This window comes from Anarrhichthys ocellatus, unplaced genomic scaffold (genome assembly GCF_004355925.1).
Source record: "Anarrhichthys ocellatus isolate YVR2014 unplaced genomic scaffold, GSC_Weel_1.0 scaffold44, whole genome shotgun sequence".
NCBI lineage: Eukaryota > Metazoa > Chordata > Actinopteri > Perciformes > Anarhichadidae > Anarrhichthys > Anarrhichthys ocellatus.
The window spans coordinates 2,910,863-2,926,737 of record NW_022280074.1 but is presented as its reverse complement, the minus strand read 5'-3'; the positions used below and the strand labels follow the sequence as shown (position 1 = coordinate 2,926,737).

The 15,875-nt window shown below is 42.0% G+C and overlaps 1 protein-coding gene across 3 annotated transcripts in view; it reads left to right on the top strand.

Annotated features, from left to right (window-relative positions):
• hdac7a (histone deacetylase 7a) overlaps window positions 1–15,875 on the top strand; it is a 53,463-nt gene that overhangs the window by 11,846 nt on the left and 25,742 nt on the right. For 2 of the 3 annotated variants that reach the window (XM_031868728.1, XM_031868730.1), the window contains exon 2: window positions 98–166. In XM_031868728.1, coding sequence (XP_031724588.1) covers window positions 98–166 — 69 coding nt within the window. Of the gene's footprint in view, window positions 1–97; window positions 167–10,073; window positions 13,776–15,875 lie in introns of those variants that run through there. The other variant, XM_031868731.1, reaches the window with a different exon arrangement.

Below are 15,875 nucleotides of genomic sequence, written 5' to 3'. Positions count from 1 at the left end.
CACACACAGAAATTAAAAACCAAAAACATATGCACTACTGTCCTAAATGTCTAACGTGCTGCATTTCACTCGTTTATTTTCCCATTTGTCTCCGCAGATGGAATCAGCACCTCTGGGGACATCATAAAGAGAGACAGACAGGACAACAGATTTCAAACGGTGGCAGGTAGGACTTAAAACCTCTCATGACAACGTAATAAAAAGCAACTGTAACTTGATAAGTAGCTGTATTTAACTTCAACGTGTTAAAGGTATAGGCCACAGCCATCAGCGCTGAAACATTCATGTGGAAAAATGCTGCTAGTCGACCATCTTGTCCTCTTTACATTTTTTTTACAGCGTACACACACACACACACACATTCTGGGTGACAGCGGTTTTTCCAGTGCAGAATGATCTAAGCCGTGCAATTCTCAGAGAAGTGCAGTAAAGTACAGAACAGGTGTTGGCCTAGTTGGAGAGACGTTGCTCGGCCCGCTGTGTTATTCATGTGTGGGTTTAGACAGATCCGGTTTGCTGCAGGTCACGCAGAAGTGTGGTTTATTATCACAAATTAGTGCGAGAGTTAAAGTCAAAACGAGAAAGTCAACGTTTCGCTGGCTTTGGCTGTGAAAAACATCCAGTTGTAGTAATTCAAAAGTAATTTAATCATAAATTCTAATTAGTTTGGCAGGAAATGTAAACGTCAGCCAATCACACTAATATACAGTCGTAGGAACTGCTTCACTTTCTTTGTTAATTTCACCTTTGTGATTGTGTCATTTCCTCTTCGTGATCTGGTTTATCTTTAAATTCTGGCATTTCATCTTTAAATTTTTTTTCCTGTACGCAATTGAAACAAACATCTGAAATTATACAAAACTTATTTCCTACATGCCAATTTCTTCTTCTCCCCCACACCTTTTCAGTTGCAACTGTTTTAAATTTGTCACCTAATTGCTGCATATTCCTTTGAATGTGGTCACAGTTGGACGATGAAAATGTCAAAATTGATTACTAGTAGGATGCAGGATGTGAGCCTGACGCAACTCTTATACACGTATCTCACTCTGCTTTAAAAAAAAATCAAACTTGGGGATGCCTTTCTTTATAATAACCATCCATTTCCATCAGTTATATGTCTTCATGGCACTTTTCTCTCGAAACTTTCGAACCAGCCCAGTGACTCAGCTCTGTCTGTGCTGACTCACATAGGAAACACTCAAAGGTTTCTCCTTCAACCTGAGATCGAAAAAATGCATTTGATCCACTGCTCCGCCCATCAGAAACAAGTCGCCCCGGCTGTTTCTTTGTGTCCTGCCTTTATAGTTTAGATTAGCGCTCTCCGCTGTGAGGCATGGCCGTGTGTGATCGCACTGTGTAGGATTACAGTGTATGACTCTCTAAATAGGAGCCGGCTACTCGCCGTGCCAGGCTCCGCTGACCGTGTGCGAACCAAGGACCGGCTATGTTCCCTGTGCGCGTGTGTGGAAAAAATCCGGTGAGGTCATGGCCGTGGCTTTAGGGTCTGGTTACATGTGTGTTGTCCACGCGGGGCAACTGACACTGGCTCTCTCTCTCCTTTGTCTTCCTCCCTAATCTCTCTCTTTACTCTTTCTCACACACACACACACACACACACACACACACACACACACACACACACACACATATAACCTCACATTAAAACATTTTCAACGTCGAGGGTATGGTGCCCTGAGGCCCGGCGTCTCTGAAGTTGGAGACCGGTTAGCAGTCTAAGGTGGCAGCAGTCTGTGCCACATGTGTGTAAAATGTTTAAAAGCTTCTCGAGCTCAAACAGCCCTTTAAACTATAATGGACCTGCAGGCCACCAGGGTTACTTCCCACGTATGTTCTCCTTGGTACTTTGTGTAACAATAAAACTTCTTTTCATGCGGTGTGTACGGCACACTCTCTTCCTGTCTGTTAAGTTTTTCTTTTTCCTGTCTGGATATTTGTGTGTCTTTCATTCTGTCCTCTCTGGCTGACTAAACACAGTGGGGAGAAACAGTGGGGGCAGATAACAACAGGCTTGATTGTAATAGCTGCAGTGGACTTCACATATCCTCTTCCTGATCCTGGTTTCCAAACAATTGGGTCAGCTGATCCGGGCACTTTGCTTTTTTTTTTTTTTTTGTTGTTACTGGTTTGCGCTGAACAGAGAGAGCTGATGGAGAAAGAGTTGGTTACAGTAGATGGAGAGGGAATGATGAAAAGGAGGATAAATACTGTGAATAATGCTTTTAATTAGGGCTGCTACTTATGATTGGTTTCATTGTCAAATAATTAGTTTATTATATTAATGGATTAATCATTTCGTCTTTAAAAAGTCATAAAATAGTAAAAAAAATAAATAAATGACCATCACAATTTCCCAATGCTCAAGGTCACATATAGAAATAGTTTGTTTTGTCCGAGCAACAATCCAAAAGCAAAATACATATTCAGTCTAATATCATAGAACCTGAAGAAAAACAGCAAATATTCTCACTGAAAAAGCTGGAACCACTGACTTTGTTTTTCTCCATGTTTGCTTCAAACTACGGCAACAACAAACCAAAAAACAATGAATTGATTACTTAAATAGTTGCCGGTTCATTTCTTAAGTTGATCAACTAATAAAATGCAACAATACTTCTATAAAAATGTTAGGTTAACATACAAGTACATTCTTTCATAAAAGATGTTTGAGGCAACACTGCCATGCCAACTGAAGGGATTTCCATACAGTACATGTCAATAAGATACGAAACAAATATATATAAATATTTATACACTAATTTAAGGCAGTGAATGAGCTCCTGTTAAGCCTCAACTCTGGTTTAATGTCTTTTCTTTTTCCTGCCACTAATCTTCCTCACTTCATTGTACGTCTGAGTAACCTGACCTCACTTCACCATTTAATCAACGGGTTACTTTAGTCTTCATGGAGTACAGAGGTAATATATCACTAAATAACACACTGGAGCGGTAGCGACTACTGTACACTATTCATTCAACGCTCGTCTCTCCAATTTCCAGTGTGTGTAGCGTTTTTGTTCCAAAACAGTATGAAGTCATTAAATCCCGTGCAGCTGGCCCCAAAAGCGTATCGACTTATTTGCACTGATCTGCAGATATATTATCGTCATTTTGAACTCTGGGGCCCCTTAAAGCCTGAATGCAGTGCAGACTCAGGCTGCGCACTAAGTTGTGGCATTAAATGTCGTAACACTAGACGGCAGTGAAGGAGGCGGCTATTTTTGTCCCTCCGAACAAATGTCTCGATTGTCCTGCCTCGAGGTGCATGAAATCACTTGATATGTCAGAGGTAATGTTATATAATACTCTCCAAGGGGGGGCATGGCACTGTGTGTGTGCTTGTTTGTGTGTGTGTGTGCGCAGATGAGTACTTTTCATGTCACTTAATTGTGTGTGTTGTTCTGCTTCTCCGTGACATGTTGGGTGTGAACGGGACAGGAGGGGCCGTGTGTAAAGTGTGTGTGCGGTGTGGCCCGCGGTAACACTGTCCTTAACGTTTTGAGTAGTGTGTCAAATCAATTTATGTCGCATTAACCTCTGAGCTAACGGCCCCTTGCTGTGGTCAGCTGGGTAATTGGTCCGTTATTGGCCTCCAGCCGCAAGTCTGCGTCCCCCCTTGGGACGTCCCGCTCTCTCCCTCTGTCATACACACAAGCACACACACATATCGACACACTTAATCCCGTTGGAATTTACTGGAGTTACTGTAATGGAATTATCTTTTTATTCTAATTCAATTTGTAAGCCTTGGAACCAAAAACGCATTTTGAGTCTCCAGCGATTTGTGTTTCACCATTTGCCTTTATCCAAAAAGCAAATCAATGTTTATTTAGCATCTGAAACCGTTGATACAGAATATTTTCCTGTATTCACTCAGAGCTTTGGATGTTGTTCTTCTTTTAAATGTGTGTAAGCTTGAAATGCTGCGTCTGGTGGTAAGGGGCTATATTTTTTGGGGTTAAATTTAGATTAGACTTTGATGTTCTGTTTTACACATGTAGCTCTGCCAGAAACGCTCATCGTCTCGCAGATGATGTGACTATCTGATAATAAGCCAATGTCAGGCCCATATATCAGTCTGGCCCCGAACACGAGTTTTCCCAACCAGACTCATCGCAGTGTTTTTGCTATTGTCTGTCCTAAAGCGCCGCACCAATGAACGGCTCACATTCTCTCCAGATCACCGAGTTGACCGACGCTGACCTTGGATCAGATAGCCTGTTGTTAGGGCCGATGTAACAAGATCTCCTCTCATCTGGATGGACTCCTGCCTGTACATTTGACCGTGTGTGTGTGTGTGTGTGTGTGTGTGTGTGTGTGTGTGTGTGATGAACGGTCTCCAGTGACATTCACAGATTCAGGCTAATTTCAACAACCTGGTGAAGTGGAGGAGAAGAAAGACACAACGCATGTTTATTTAATGTGCGTCTGTGTGTGTGTGTGTGTCTGTCCGTGGGTGTGTGCACATCAGGGGGTTGTGTATGAGTGTGCGTAGATGGGTTTCTCAGAAGCGCCTGTCTGGGATTCGCACACAGGAAACACACAACTGCAGAGAGCAAAGGTGAGAGTTGGCGAGTACTAATTACAAATGTGCTGAGTGGAATATGTTCAATATCACAAGCGGGAAGTATAGTAGATGCACAATGATATGCAGTGATTTATAAACATGCAGGCTCACTGTCAGATTTATCAGATGTGTCTGTGAGCCGGTCTTATGATTTTTACTTATTAAATCCTGTATTGACAGCAAAAATGTGCTATAATACACTGAGGGCATCTTATATTTAACATCTGGCATATGTCTTAACTAACGTCTGCTACATTTTCCTGCCAAATGGAAGAAAATTCAGATAACAGTACTTAATAATTTGAGCTGCTGCCTGTTTGTGGTCGGAGACACTTCGTAAATCAGGTAATTTCTCACCATGTGCAGAGAGAGGTAAGGTAGTTGTGGAGTCGGGGTCTGCGTTATTTCTGCTACTACATCCGATGTCTCTCTGGAATCCTTTGTGTGAAGTGAAGTGCAAGTAACTGTAATCATTGATTCTTGATCTGTTCTTCATGTTGTATATTAATAACTTCTTTCAACGCAATTTTCCAAAGCCCAAGCAGCCACATTTGAGCTGCTTGTTTTTGTCCGTTCAGCAGTCCAAAACTCTAAGATGTTCAGACTACTATCATATACCAGCAAATATTCACTTGTTAAGGAAATTACTTAAATTAAACATCAAATATAACATATCTAGTAGAGCACTCGGAGAGGGCAAACCTCTGCTCAAGGTCATTTCATCAAGTGAAAAATAATGCCTATATCCGATCCGTGATTCGAATCTGGTCCAAATCTTAATGGATTCCTCCTTGGCCCATGTTACATCCTTTCACCAAGTTTCATGAGAATCGGGCCAGTGGTTTTTATGTTACTCCGCTAACAAACAGACACACACACACACACACACACACACTGAGCCGATAAAGTGACCTCGTTGGCCGAGGTAATTATAATTGTTTCAGCTCTAACCTAGCGATTAGCGATTTACAAATCTGTGGCAGAAAAACATCTATTTGTGGAAAGTGCCTGAACTCTGTTACAAATCGTGATTATTTTGTTTCACTTGCACCATTTCTAAATGTATAAAATGTTATTTCTGCTCCAGACATGCACATCTTCAAGTGTTTCTAAAAGGGACACTCGTCTGTGTGTTTCAGTATCGAGGTTTGTCCATGACTGGGTTTATGTATGGCTTCTTTTTTATCGGTGTGTGTGTGTGTGTGTGTGTGTGTGTGTGTGTGTGTGTGTGTGTGTTCATCCCTGACCAGAGTGCAAATCATGTGCAGGAATGTTAATGTCTTCTTCCTTTGTTGTCCGTGCAGACAGCCGAGTGTGACTGTGCATATTCATGAAGCTGCCTTCCTGGAACACATTAACTTTTACCAAGGAAGGAACATAGATGAAAAAAATAATGAGTTGCAGAAATTTAAAGAAAGCTAAAAGGGTGGAGTAGAGTAGAGACATACAGTGTATGTACAGAAATAGACATAGGGGGATGGAAAGATGTATCAAAAAAGGAAAACACGAAGTAAGAGACAGAGGCAGAGTCCTGTCAGCACATACACTTCATTCATCTTTTGCAATAGCAACAGGAGCCAAAGTTGTTTTTTTAGTTGCAGCCAGCGCTCGGTGTTCACTATAAAAACTCTCCATGTAAACGGGTCATATGTGGTCCAGCAAATACAAAATGTGTTATTGAATTTCATTGCCCGTTGGTTTAGATTTTTCGACCATTTTCAGAAATTCAAAATACTTGTTAAACAAGATTAATACAGTATATCTGTGCAGATGAGTCTTCAATGTAAACATTGTAAACATTGTAAACATGAGTTTATGGTCTCAATCTCTAGTGTCAAGTCTTCTTCAATATAGCATGATGTTCATTTAGTAAATGATGATCCATTTAGAGTCAAATGGACCATAAAGCAGGGGATGCTTTAGGGCGGGGCTACACATTGAATGTCTGCAGTTGTCCATGTTTTTCTCTAAGAACTTTAACCCTTTCACAGTGTGTTTTCAGTTCATGGCGGTTGATTGTAACCTTTTTGGTCACTTGAAAGTTCCTTATTCAGTGTCCGGGTGTACTTAGCTCCACCCTCTGGGTGTAACATGGTTACGGCAAAAAAACCAAGATGGTGACGACCAAAATGCCGAGCTTGAGGCATCAAAACAGGACTAGTTTTTTCTTTGATATTCGTTTCAAAATATTCAAAAACATGTAAGAGAACTGCAGGTGAATTTGTGAACCCGTCGTCTTCATTCAGCAGAAAACAAAACCAAAGTTTAAAAAAGGACTTTGTGTGTAACTGTGCAGAGTGAAGCTGACTGAGGCTTCAGCAGGAAAAAGCTGCTGATCATCTGCTCTCGTTCCTATCAGCAGAAAAGCCTTTGCTGCAGATTGCAGTTTTTTGTAGCTACCAATCTCTCCACTACTACCACAGGCTATCAGTGTATCAGTCGTCACTGTTTTCACCGCTGATAACCAGCAACATCATTCAGCTCATTTCAAATCATTTGCCTCTTTCGCATTGCAACATTTTAGTGAGAAGAAATGACACGACCAACATTAGAGAGTTGTTCGTGATTAGCATTTGTTTTTCCTGATTCCGGCATTGTGTCTCTCAGTAAGAAGGATGAGTGTATTGAGGGCTGTGATGATAAAGGTGGAATGATATCTGTGTGACTGTGCGGTGTGTTATAAAAGATAAAGGAGGGAGATCCCTTTGAGTGGGCTGCTGTGTTGAGTGGCTTTATCTGTATTGGGAAATGTGGAGAATGTGTCTGATGTTAAGAAGAATGAGAGAGAGAGTGTGTGTGTGTGTGGGAGAGAGAGTGAGAGAGAGAGAGTGATGGAGAGAAAGGGAGCTTCGACAGATGTTTAGAAATATTGAAGTTAGGGTCGACAGAAACATCATATGATAATTAGTTTAAGGCAGGATCACGATCTCTGATCTTATGACGATTGTTCTTCATGTTTAAGACTATTTTACTGAGCAGTACGACCGAACCAATGTAGCCCTACAAGATAACCAACACCACTCCAAATTCCATTCTGAAATTGATTGTTTTAAAGGGATGTTTGAAGTTCCTTTAAATTTCTATGCTCTCACACAAGGAACGAATCCATCAGCGCATCGACTACGAGCCTGTTTGTAACCGGTAGCCGATGGACAACGCTTTCCTCTGTCCACTTGCCTCTCCTCTGCTCCGTGTGTGGAGAGCCTAAACGGTGGAGGTGGTTTGGAGTGTTCCATCTATAACCTTCCCCGTCCCGGAGTCGGGCTGCTTAAAGTATAGAGATGGAGTTTATTGCGTTTGGGTAGACTTTAAGATAGCAGCGGCACTAACCTTTTAGCAGCGGTGCCTGTATGCAGGCGAAACACCGGCCCCGTAGAACTGTAAATGATAGACTGTACACTGTTGCGCGATACTAACGATCTCTCTGTTAAGGTGGAGACATTATACTCATTCAATTATCGTCATATCGCACACCCCTAATAGAATTATCTTTTTTAAGATACTGTCACTCAAACCTTGACGTCCTTCACTTTCAGGTCCAGTGACACTAACACAGCAGTGGTTATAGAATAGTTTGTTTAGAGATCTGCAGGAATGAGAGTTTGACTGAGCGCGTACATTTAAAGCATGTATTTCTAACCTCATGTGTACACCCTATGTATAATGTGTCCACTGGTCAAAGAAGGGTTTCTGCCCAGTACGACCAGCGCTGTTTGCTGTCTAGCAGCTGTATTGCATCAGTGAGAGGAAATATGGCTTTGCCAGAGGGCATGTCCGCAGTACTTATTTCCACATTTAGCTAGATGATTGGATACTAAATCAAGTATTCTTCCTGCTACTCTGATCTTTATAATTTATTTCTCTAGAAAGTCACTGAGTATGGAGAGCAGGGTGACTTGGGGAGCAGTGCAAACAGAGAGGACTGGAGTTAGGCCTCCTTGTTTACGTTGCTGAAGTGTCCTCGGGTAAAGCCGTGAATGCCTTTCAGCCTCCGCTCATCTGTTTGTAACCCATCGTGACCATCTGACCACCCTGCTTAGGGCGACAACGTGGGGGAAAAAGAAGAATTTGCCCACAGGGAGCGACGCAGATGTCAGCAGCCTATTCAAAGTGTGACTGCTCCAAGAGAGGAATTTGGGTTTTCTGAAAAGTGTCACAAACCGCTCTCAGGCCACATAAAGAAACGCTTCCCCCTGATGCAAAGTTGAGATCCAATAGATCGCTTGTCAATCAGACAAAGTGCTCATTTTCTTGTCTGTCCAGTCACGGCGGCGGTCACTACTCATGCTCACCTACTTCTTCTTCTGTTTATTCCAAAACCAAGCAGAAACAAAATGTACCACTTGTCTCTATGCCAGAGGATTGTTTGGAACGGACAGAGGGGGGATTCTCCACCAAACAGTCCGATTTATTGTTGGAAAGTTTGCTGTATTGTGTGAGCGATGGTGTTAAAGACAGGAAACAGCCATGAGAATGTCAATAAGGCCCTGAGATGGATTCTTAGCTCTGCCTTTGTTGTCTGTGCAGCAGATGGAGGATTCCCTGTCATTTGTCAAACTGGACAGCACACCTGGCGACGGTGTGTGTGTCTGTAATGACTGAGTTGTTCTAAAGTTTTCAGCCTCGGGCGAATTGCAACACTGAGTGGAGCGGAAGATGACAGGGACACATGGAATGTTTGTGTGTGCGTGAGTTATGTAAAGAGATATATTATTGGCGCGCAGACCTGGTGGAATCCTAAAGCACCTGTTTATTTGAAGCAGGGCGGGATGCAAAAGCTTACTTGGATTCCTCTTTTACGAGCTTGCACGACATTCATAAATCTCTTGGAGACCCGTAATTTAGTGAAAGCAACATTGTTGCTTGCGATCACTTGTCTATTTAACATCAATTTTGCAACAAAAACTCCAACCCACATGACCACATAAGTTGGTAATTTGTACCGTCTAATACGAGCCGAGGTTAGCGTCCCTACTGGTGGCGTGAGATCAACACGTCCTCATCTATTTGAGGAAAAGATCAAGGTTTGGGTTAGGTGTTTTACATTTCACATAACTTCAGTTACATATGTTAAGTAACCTTTGTTACGCTCAGTAAAATTGGACTTTCACGCAAAAGACGAACATTAGTCTCCTGGGTCAAGGTCCTGTGTTTGTTAGACCCGTCCATCCCTCCCAACCTCCTCTACGTGAACAAGGCGGCAACCTCCGGGTCTGTAAAGTGAAGCCAATGCGGAAGTGCCTTAAACTTGCCAGCACTCTTTCTAATAGCCGTCAGATTGTCAAGTCTGACATTGTAAACATGAGTATATGGTCTCAAATGCCTCAAAAGTCCTTTTCAATACATCATGATGTTCAATTAGTAAACTATGGTCCCATTTAGAGTGGAAAAGACAATAAAGCAGGATCCTTTAGGGCGTGGCTACTTTGTGATTGACAGGTTGCTGCCACAGCATTGTACAGTCTGGGAGTTGTTGTGTTTTCGTCTTACAACTTTAAGCTTTCACAGTGTGTTTTCAGTTCATAGGAGTTAATTGTGACATTTTTAGTCGCTTAAAGGTCGGTTGTACTTTGATTTCTCTCTCGTGTCACTTCTGGTAGCAAAACCCCAACACCGTGCTGCCGTCTGGAAAGAGATACAGAAGTATCAGCTGCAGTACTACCAGAATACCAAACAGCTTCTTTCCTCTGGCTGTGAGACTTCTTAACTCATTCTCCACCCTCCATATATAATATAGGTTTTTTTGTATTTTTCCTATTTAGCAAAATGGGACTACAATCTGAATTTTGTTGTGAAACCCTGTTGTACAATGACAAATAGAAAACCTTGTAACTTGTCACCTTTTTAAGCTGCTTGTACCAAAGACCTATGAGGTCATTTGTGGCAGAGGACGGTCTCCAATTTAGTCCAGATGTTTATTTTCACCTTAAACCAAAGCACTACTTAAATGTATTAATACCCCATAAATGTCTCATTTGTCATCTCACCTGTGAATAGAAAATACATTTTTGTACTTGACATTTGTTGGTCTACTTTATTTTAATTTCATTTTTTTGCTTTCATAACATTTTGGAAAGTTGTCTCTCCAGAATCTGACATTTCACAGTCAAACCAGGTAAAATTCATTTTAAGTGATGAAAAGATACCAGCTGCTGTACTCATTGTGGCCTTGGTAGACCAGAATGCATTGCAAAACAATGTAAAGATTATACCAGCTACAAATCAGCACCGCTGTGCCAAAGGACATCTTCTCAAAGCCACTAGCATGGCTGTGAACTCTTACTCTTGTTTTTCAATGGCAGAAACCCTGAAAAAACAGTATAGCAGTGCTGATGTGGCATAACACTTCATGAATATAGTGAACATGATGACGGATGAGTTTGGGGAGTGTGAGTATCTGAGCGTGGATTTTTCTTCTGTACACGATAAGATAAAGCCGGATCACATGAAGGCCTGGAGCCTGATATCTACCAGAGACACGTGGGTGATTTAGGTACCTCCTAGTGTCCTCACTTAACCCTCTGTAGATGTGAGCAGCAGCAAAATGCCCTCACTAAAGAGGGTCGTCCTCATTTTGCTATTCTTGTGACACGCACACACACACACACACACACAGCAGAGGGTAGTTCTTAAACTTGTCGACAGCCACACGCACTACCATTGACACTTGAACACTCAAGTACGCACCAACAGAGCACCGTAAATATAGAAATTGTTCGGCGACAGTTGTAGGCTGGCAGGCAGGACTACACACACACACACACACACACTCACTCTCAAACCACAGTCTGGCCAGCTGCTATGGGAAGAGAAGAGGTTATGAATGGGAGCGGCAGCTGTGGATTCCTCGGGATGATGGGGGGAGAAAGAGAGATAGGGGATAGGGAGATGAGTTGGAGGAGGTGGAGAGAGAGACAAGGAGGAAAGAAAAGAGGCAGAGTGAGGATCAGTTATGATTTTTTTAAATTTTCTCTACAACCAATTTTAGACACTTCAACTTGACTCTTCATGAAATGAGATTGAAATAACTATTTATTTGAACTGCAAGGAAAGGGGGCTGGTTGTTAATACAAAGTATATAACCTGAACTAAGGCGCTATAGCCTACAACTGTTATACTTTATTTTTATGAGCCAGGACACGTAGGGCTGCTGCTGAGAAAGTCAGGTGACGTATACAAAGAGTGTAAAGAGATGTAAAGTGTTTGTAAGGAGGCTTTCAAACAAACACAGGACTTTCACCTAGGAGACCGCTGTCTGTGTCACGTGTTTAACCAAAAGTCAACGCTGACTTATTTTAACTCACATTTGTTACACAACTAAAGTACTTTAAGTAAAGTAAAGTACTTGGTTAACTTACATACTTACCTAACGCCACCTACATAGAAGAAACATACTACTTTTTTTACAAAATAACTTCTTACACTACGCAATATATCAATCACTATCTGATTCAAGAACGATGTGCCTTTTTTTGAAAGTCAGTGTAACACGTGGTTCGGTTTGTTCTGTAAAAATCTTGAGGTCTGATTCAACATGTGACCATGTGATCCTAACTGTCAGTACAAGACTATTCATAGAGATCCTGAGTTGTGCAAGGCTCATTTAGCAACTCTGTGCTTTTGTGTGTGTGAATACAACCTCACCTCCTGCACCTTTTTAACTTTATTAGAGAATTAATCACTTCCATACTGATGAATTCATTTTGCCCGACACAAAACACTGATCGTTATAAACAACATAGAATCAGCATATTTCAATAAAATGATTCTAAACGATGGCTTTTAACTCTAGATGTCTTGTTGGTCTCTGTTGGGAAAGTGCTGCGGTGACCAATCCCCAAGAACAGATCAGTGTTTTGAACAAATGGAAGAAAGTGGGTGTTATCATGAGCTGCTACACTCACCATGGTTGAACAGACGCATAAAATAAACAGCGCCTCCTAGACAAAACTCAAATGTCATCAAACAGATAATCCTGGGAGAAAGGTGTCACTTTGGTGCAGAAACACCACACCACTGCACTTCCCCAAAACTGAAGTCAGCATACTGTAGCATTGCAAAACGGTAAGAGTCAACTGAAATGACCCATGCTGGGAAAAAGTTTCTCCTATAATACTATTAGGCGGAGTTTAGAAGGAGTTTTTCCATGTTCCTATAATGGGTGTGTTTGTGTTTGTGTTCAGTACATTGGTGTGTGGCCTTCAGGGCCACTGTTAGTCATTAATCTGAGTAGTTAATGGGTGTCAAAACCCTCAGCTTTCCACTAAAGCCATACATTGAGAGGAACGGGAACCGTGATTTGGGAGGCTGTGTGTGTGTGTGTGTATGTCAGAGAAGCCAATGTTATTTCCGTTTTTACCGTCTGAGCATGCAGTCGAGTAGGGAACTTCACTGCCGTAGGGGCTCAAGGGCACTGCGGCAGCAGCGTCACGACAACAGCAGGGGGAGGAGAGGGGAGGAAATGGGAGTCTAAACTCAGCTCTTAAACAGGAAGCCACCCTGGTTCTCCCATTGTTGTGATTTTATAGACTCAACTTCCTGCCGGCCCGACCACCCCCTCCGTCACCATGGTTGCAATCCCTAAAATTTATGGGATGGATTGTAAATATCTGCACTAGAAAGAGCTGACATCGGCCGAAGTGTGCCAATTGAAAAAAAAAATGGTAGTGTGAGAGAAGTTGTTGTGAAAGTGGGTTCCTAAAAAGTGTATTAAAAAATTCTTAAAATGCCTCCAGCAGTGTTGTCAGAGGTCTTATGTTTCATCACATCCTTCATTTCTTGCTAACTGTGTTCTTAGTCTGCACTTTACAAGTTTCAGCGTTTTGTTTTCTTTTTGTCTTTAACTTGATTCCAGGCAGCATTTTAAAAGGAGTTTAAAAGTCCCTTTCTGTCTGGAGTCTGCAGGCACACAAGGTGCTTCCACATGTGTGAATGAAATGATGAAATCAACAGTTTGTGTGTCGCGGCAGCGTCAACAAATCGAGACAGCGATACAGAGAGAGAGGGAGGGAGGGAGGGAGGAGAAGAAAGAGAAGGAGTTAAAGAAAAGAGGATGTGGCCGACAGTAAAAGATGACTGGAGGGGAGTGGAGCTCTCTGTCTAATTATAGATCCTGCTGTGAGCTGGCTGAGGCAGAAGTGCTACTGGGGTTTTCACACAGCCGGATATTTACAACACAGAAACACGGGTATGTGCCTTTTGACTTTATTTATCCTTTATTACTCCGTGTGCCTGCATGTTCGTGTGTGGTCGGTTGTCCCTGTGGACGTTTACATCTCCCGAACGGGAGGTGGAACCTGTTGTATCACAACTCCTTGGGTCGCACTGCGCACTGGAAGCCTGCTGTGGTGCGCGTCGGTGAGTGTGACAAAGTGTGAAGATCAATCAAGCCTAAGGCGTGAGGTTGAGGGCGAGCAAGGGGTTAAAAAGAGATTGCGTTCCTCTCCGTCTGTGTCACTCATTCTGTGAGATTTCTTCTCGCGAAGCTTTTGCGACTACATTTGTTTTGAGTGCAGCAACACAATGCAAGAGGTGTGTGTGTGTGTGTGTGTGTGTGTTTGAGAACTTGCTGGACTAACAGACAGCAGCCTTAGATGTTTATGGAAACTCAATGAGGACTTAGGAAACTGGACCCACGCTGCATTATACATCAACCTTCCTCTGTTACTGTCTCACACACACACCCACACACAGTCCTTTCTGTCTGTCATGCACACAGACACACATTCAAATCCATGCACACAGCTCTAATGCTATTAACCTGTCTCTCACACATATTGTGATTTCCCTACAGACGATGAATTGAAAAGCACCTTTTCTTGTGAATAGGAATGTCCACTGTGGGATCGCTTGCAGGAGGCCCATGACATTGGCCTGCTTGTTATTGCACGGGGTCCGTGTCTGTTTTTGGATCGCTGCTATTTTGGGTTTGTTTAGTGTCCCACATGTTTGTTCCTGTGAGAAATCTGCTGTACATCTAAATGTTTCATCTATCTCCTCAACATGTTTTTAGGTTTCAGCTGGACTGTGCTGTGATTCATCTTTTGTCTGTTTTCTCCACAAATCCCCGAATACCTATGATACACTGAGGCAGTGTTTGAGTAATAGGCAGGAAGGTTAAAAATGCACTTTCAGCATAAAGTTCAGGTTTTGATTTTCTAAATCAGGAAGTGAGGAATAGTGAGATCCGGACAATATACAACTACAATTTTTTTTTAAAGCTAAAGAGGTATAGACTGTATCGACTGATACAAAAATAATTCCTCTCAATCATCACTTATGAAGTGTGTGGCGGTGTCTGTATCTGCAGAGACCCTGCCCTCTGCCTGTATTTTCTCTTTTCTTATGGTTTTACTGTGTTCTGGATGTCTCTGAGCATCAGGATTTGGACCCCACGTGGAGGTGTAACCCCGTTCTTATTCCTCAGTGGTACCGCAGGGTAGACAGTGTTCTGTAAAGAGCAAATAAACATGAATGAAGTGGGCCATTTAATAGATTAGACAATCAGCAGAACTTTAATTCTCAACAATCTTAATGATTGATTGATTGTGTGAGCGATTTATCTAAACATTTCAAACATTTGCTAGTTTCAGCTTCTCAAATGGGAGACTTTGCTTATCTTTTTCAGTGTATTTATCATTACAAGTAGAATATCTTTGGGTTTTACACTTGATCTTGGTGGCATAAAAAAAGTCATTTTAAGACTTCACCTTGGGCTCCGTGAAATAATAACAATAATGAACAGATTCATCAGCAAGTTGCATCTGTAGTTATAATAGTCTTGTACTGGGCCGGGCTTTATAATGAAACTCTGTCTGTTTGTTTAAAGAGATCTCGTCTCATTAGTCACTCAATCTCGTCTTGACCTGGAAATAGCTTGTGTGAAAGAATCGTTAATGAAAAGTGATGCAATCAGAGCGGCATGCTGCTCTGGAAAACCGGTTTAAGACGAAGATAATATCAATGCTGTGTTATACCAGATACACCAGAGAACAGAAACGTCTTATTTGCAAAAAGTTAGTTGCTAAATTTGTCAAGAAGTGACTTCAAAAGCTTTAATTTTTTGCAGATTATCATGCATCTTCACTTGCTTAAGAAAAACCAGACTTGAACCTTCTGCTTTGACCCTGTGTGTGTTTGCTTAAGATGAAATGGGAACTGTATTCTTTGGCAAAGAGCTGGAACGACTTGCTGTAAACTTAGACCAGTAGTTCTTTGGAGTGAATCCTTACACACATACATACACACACACACACACACACACACACACACACACACACACACACAC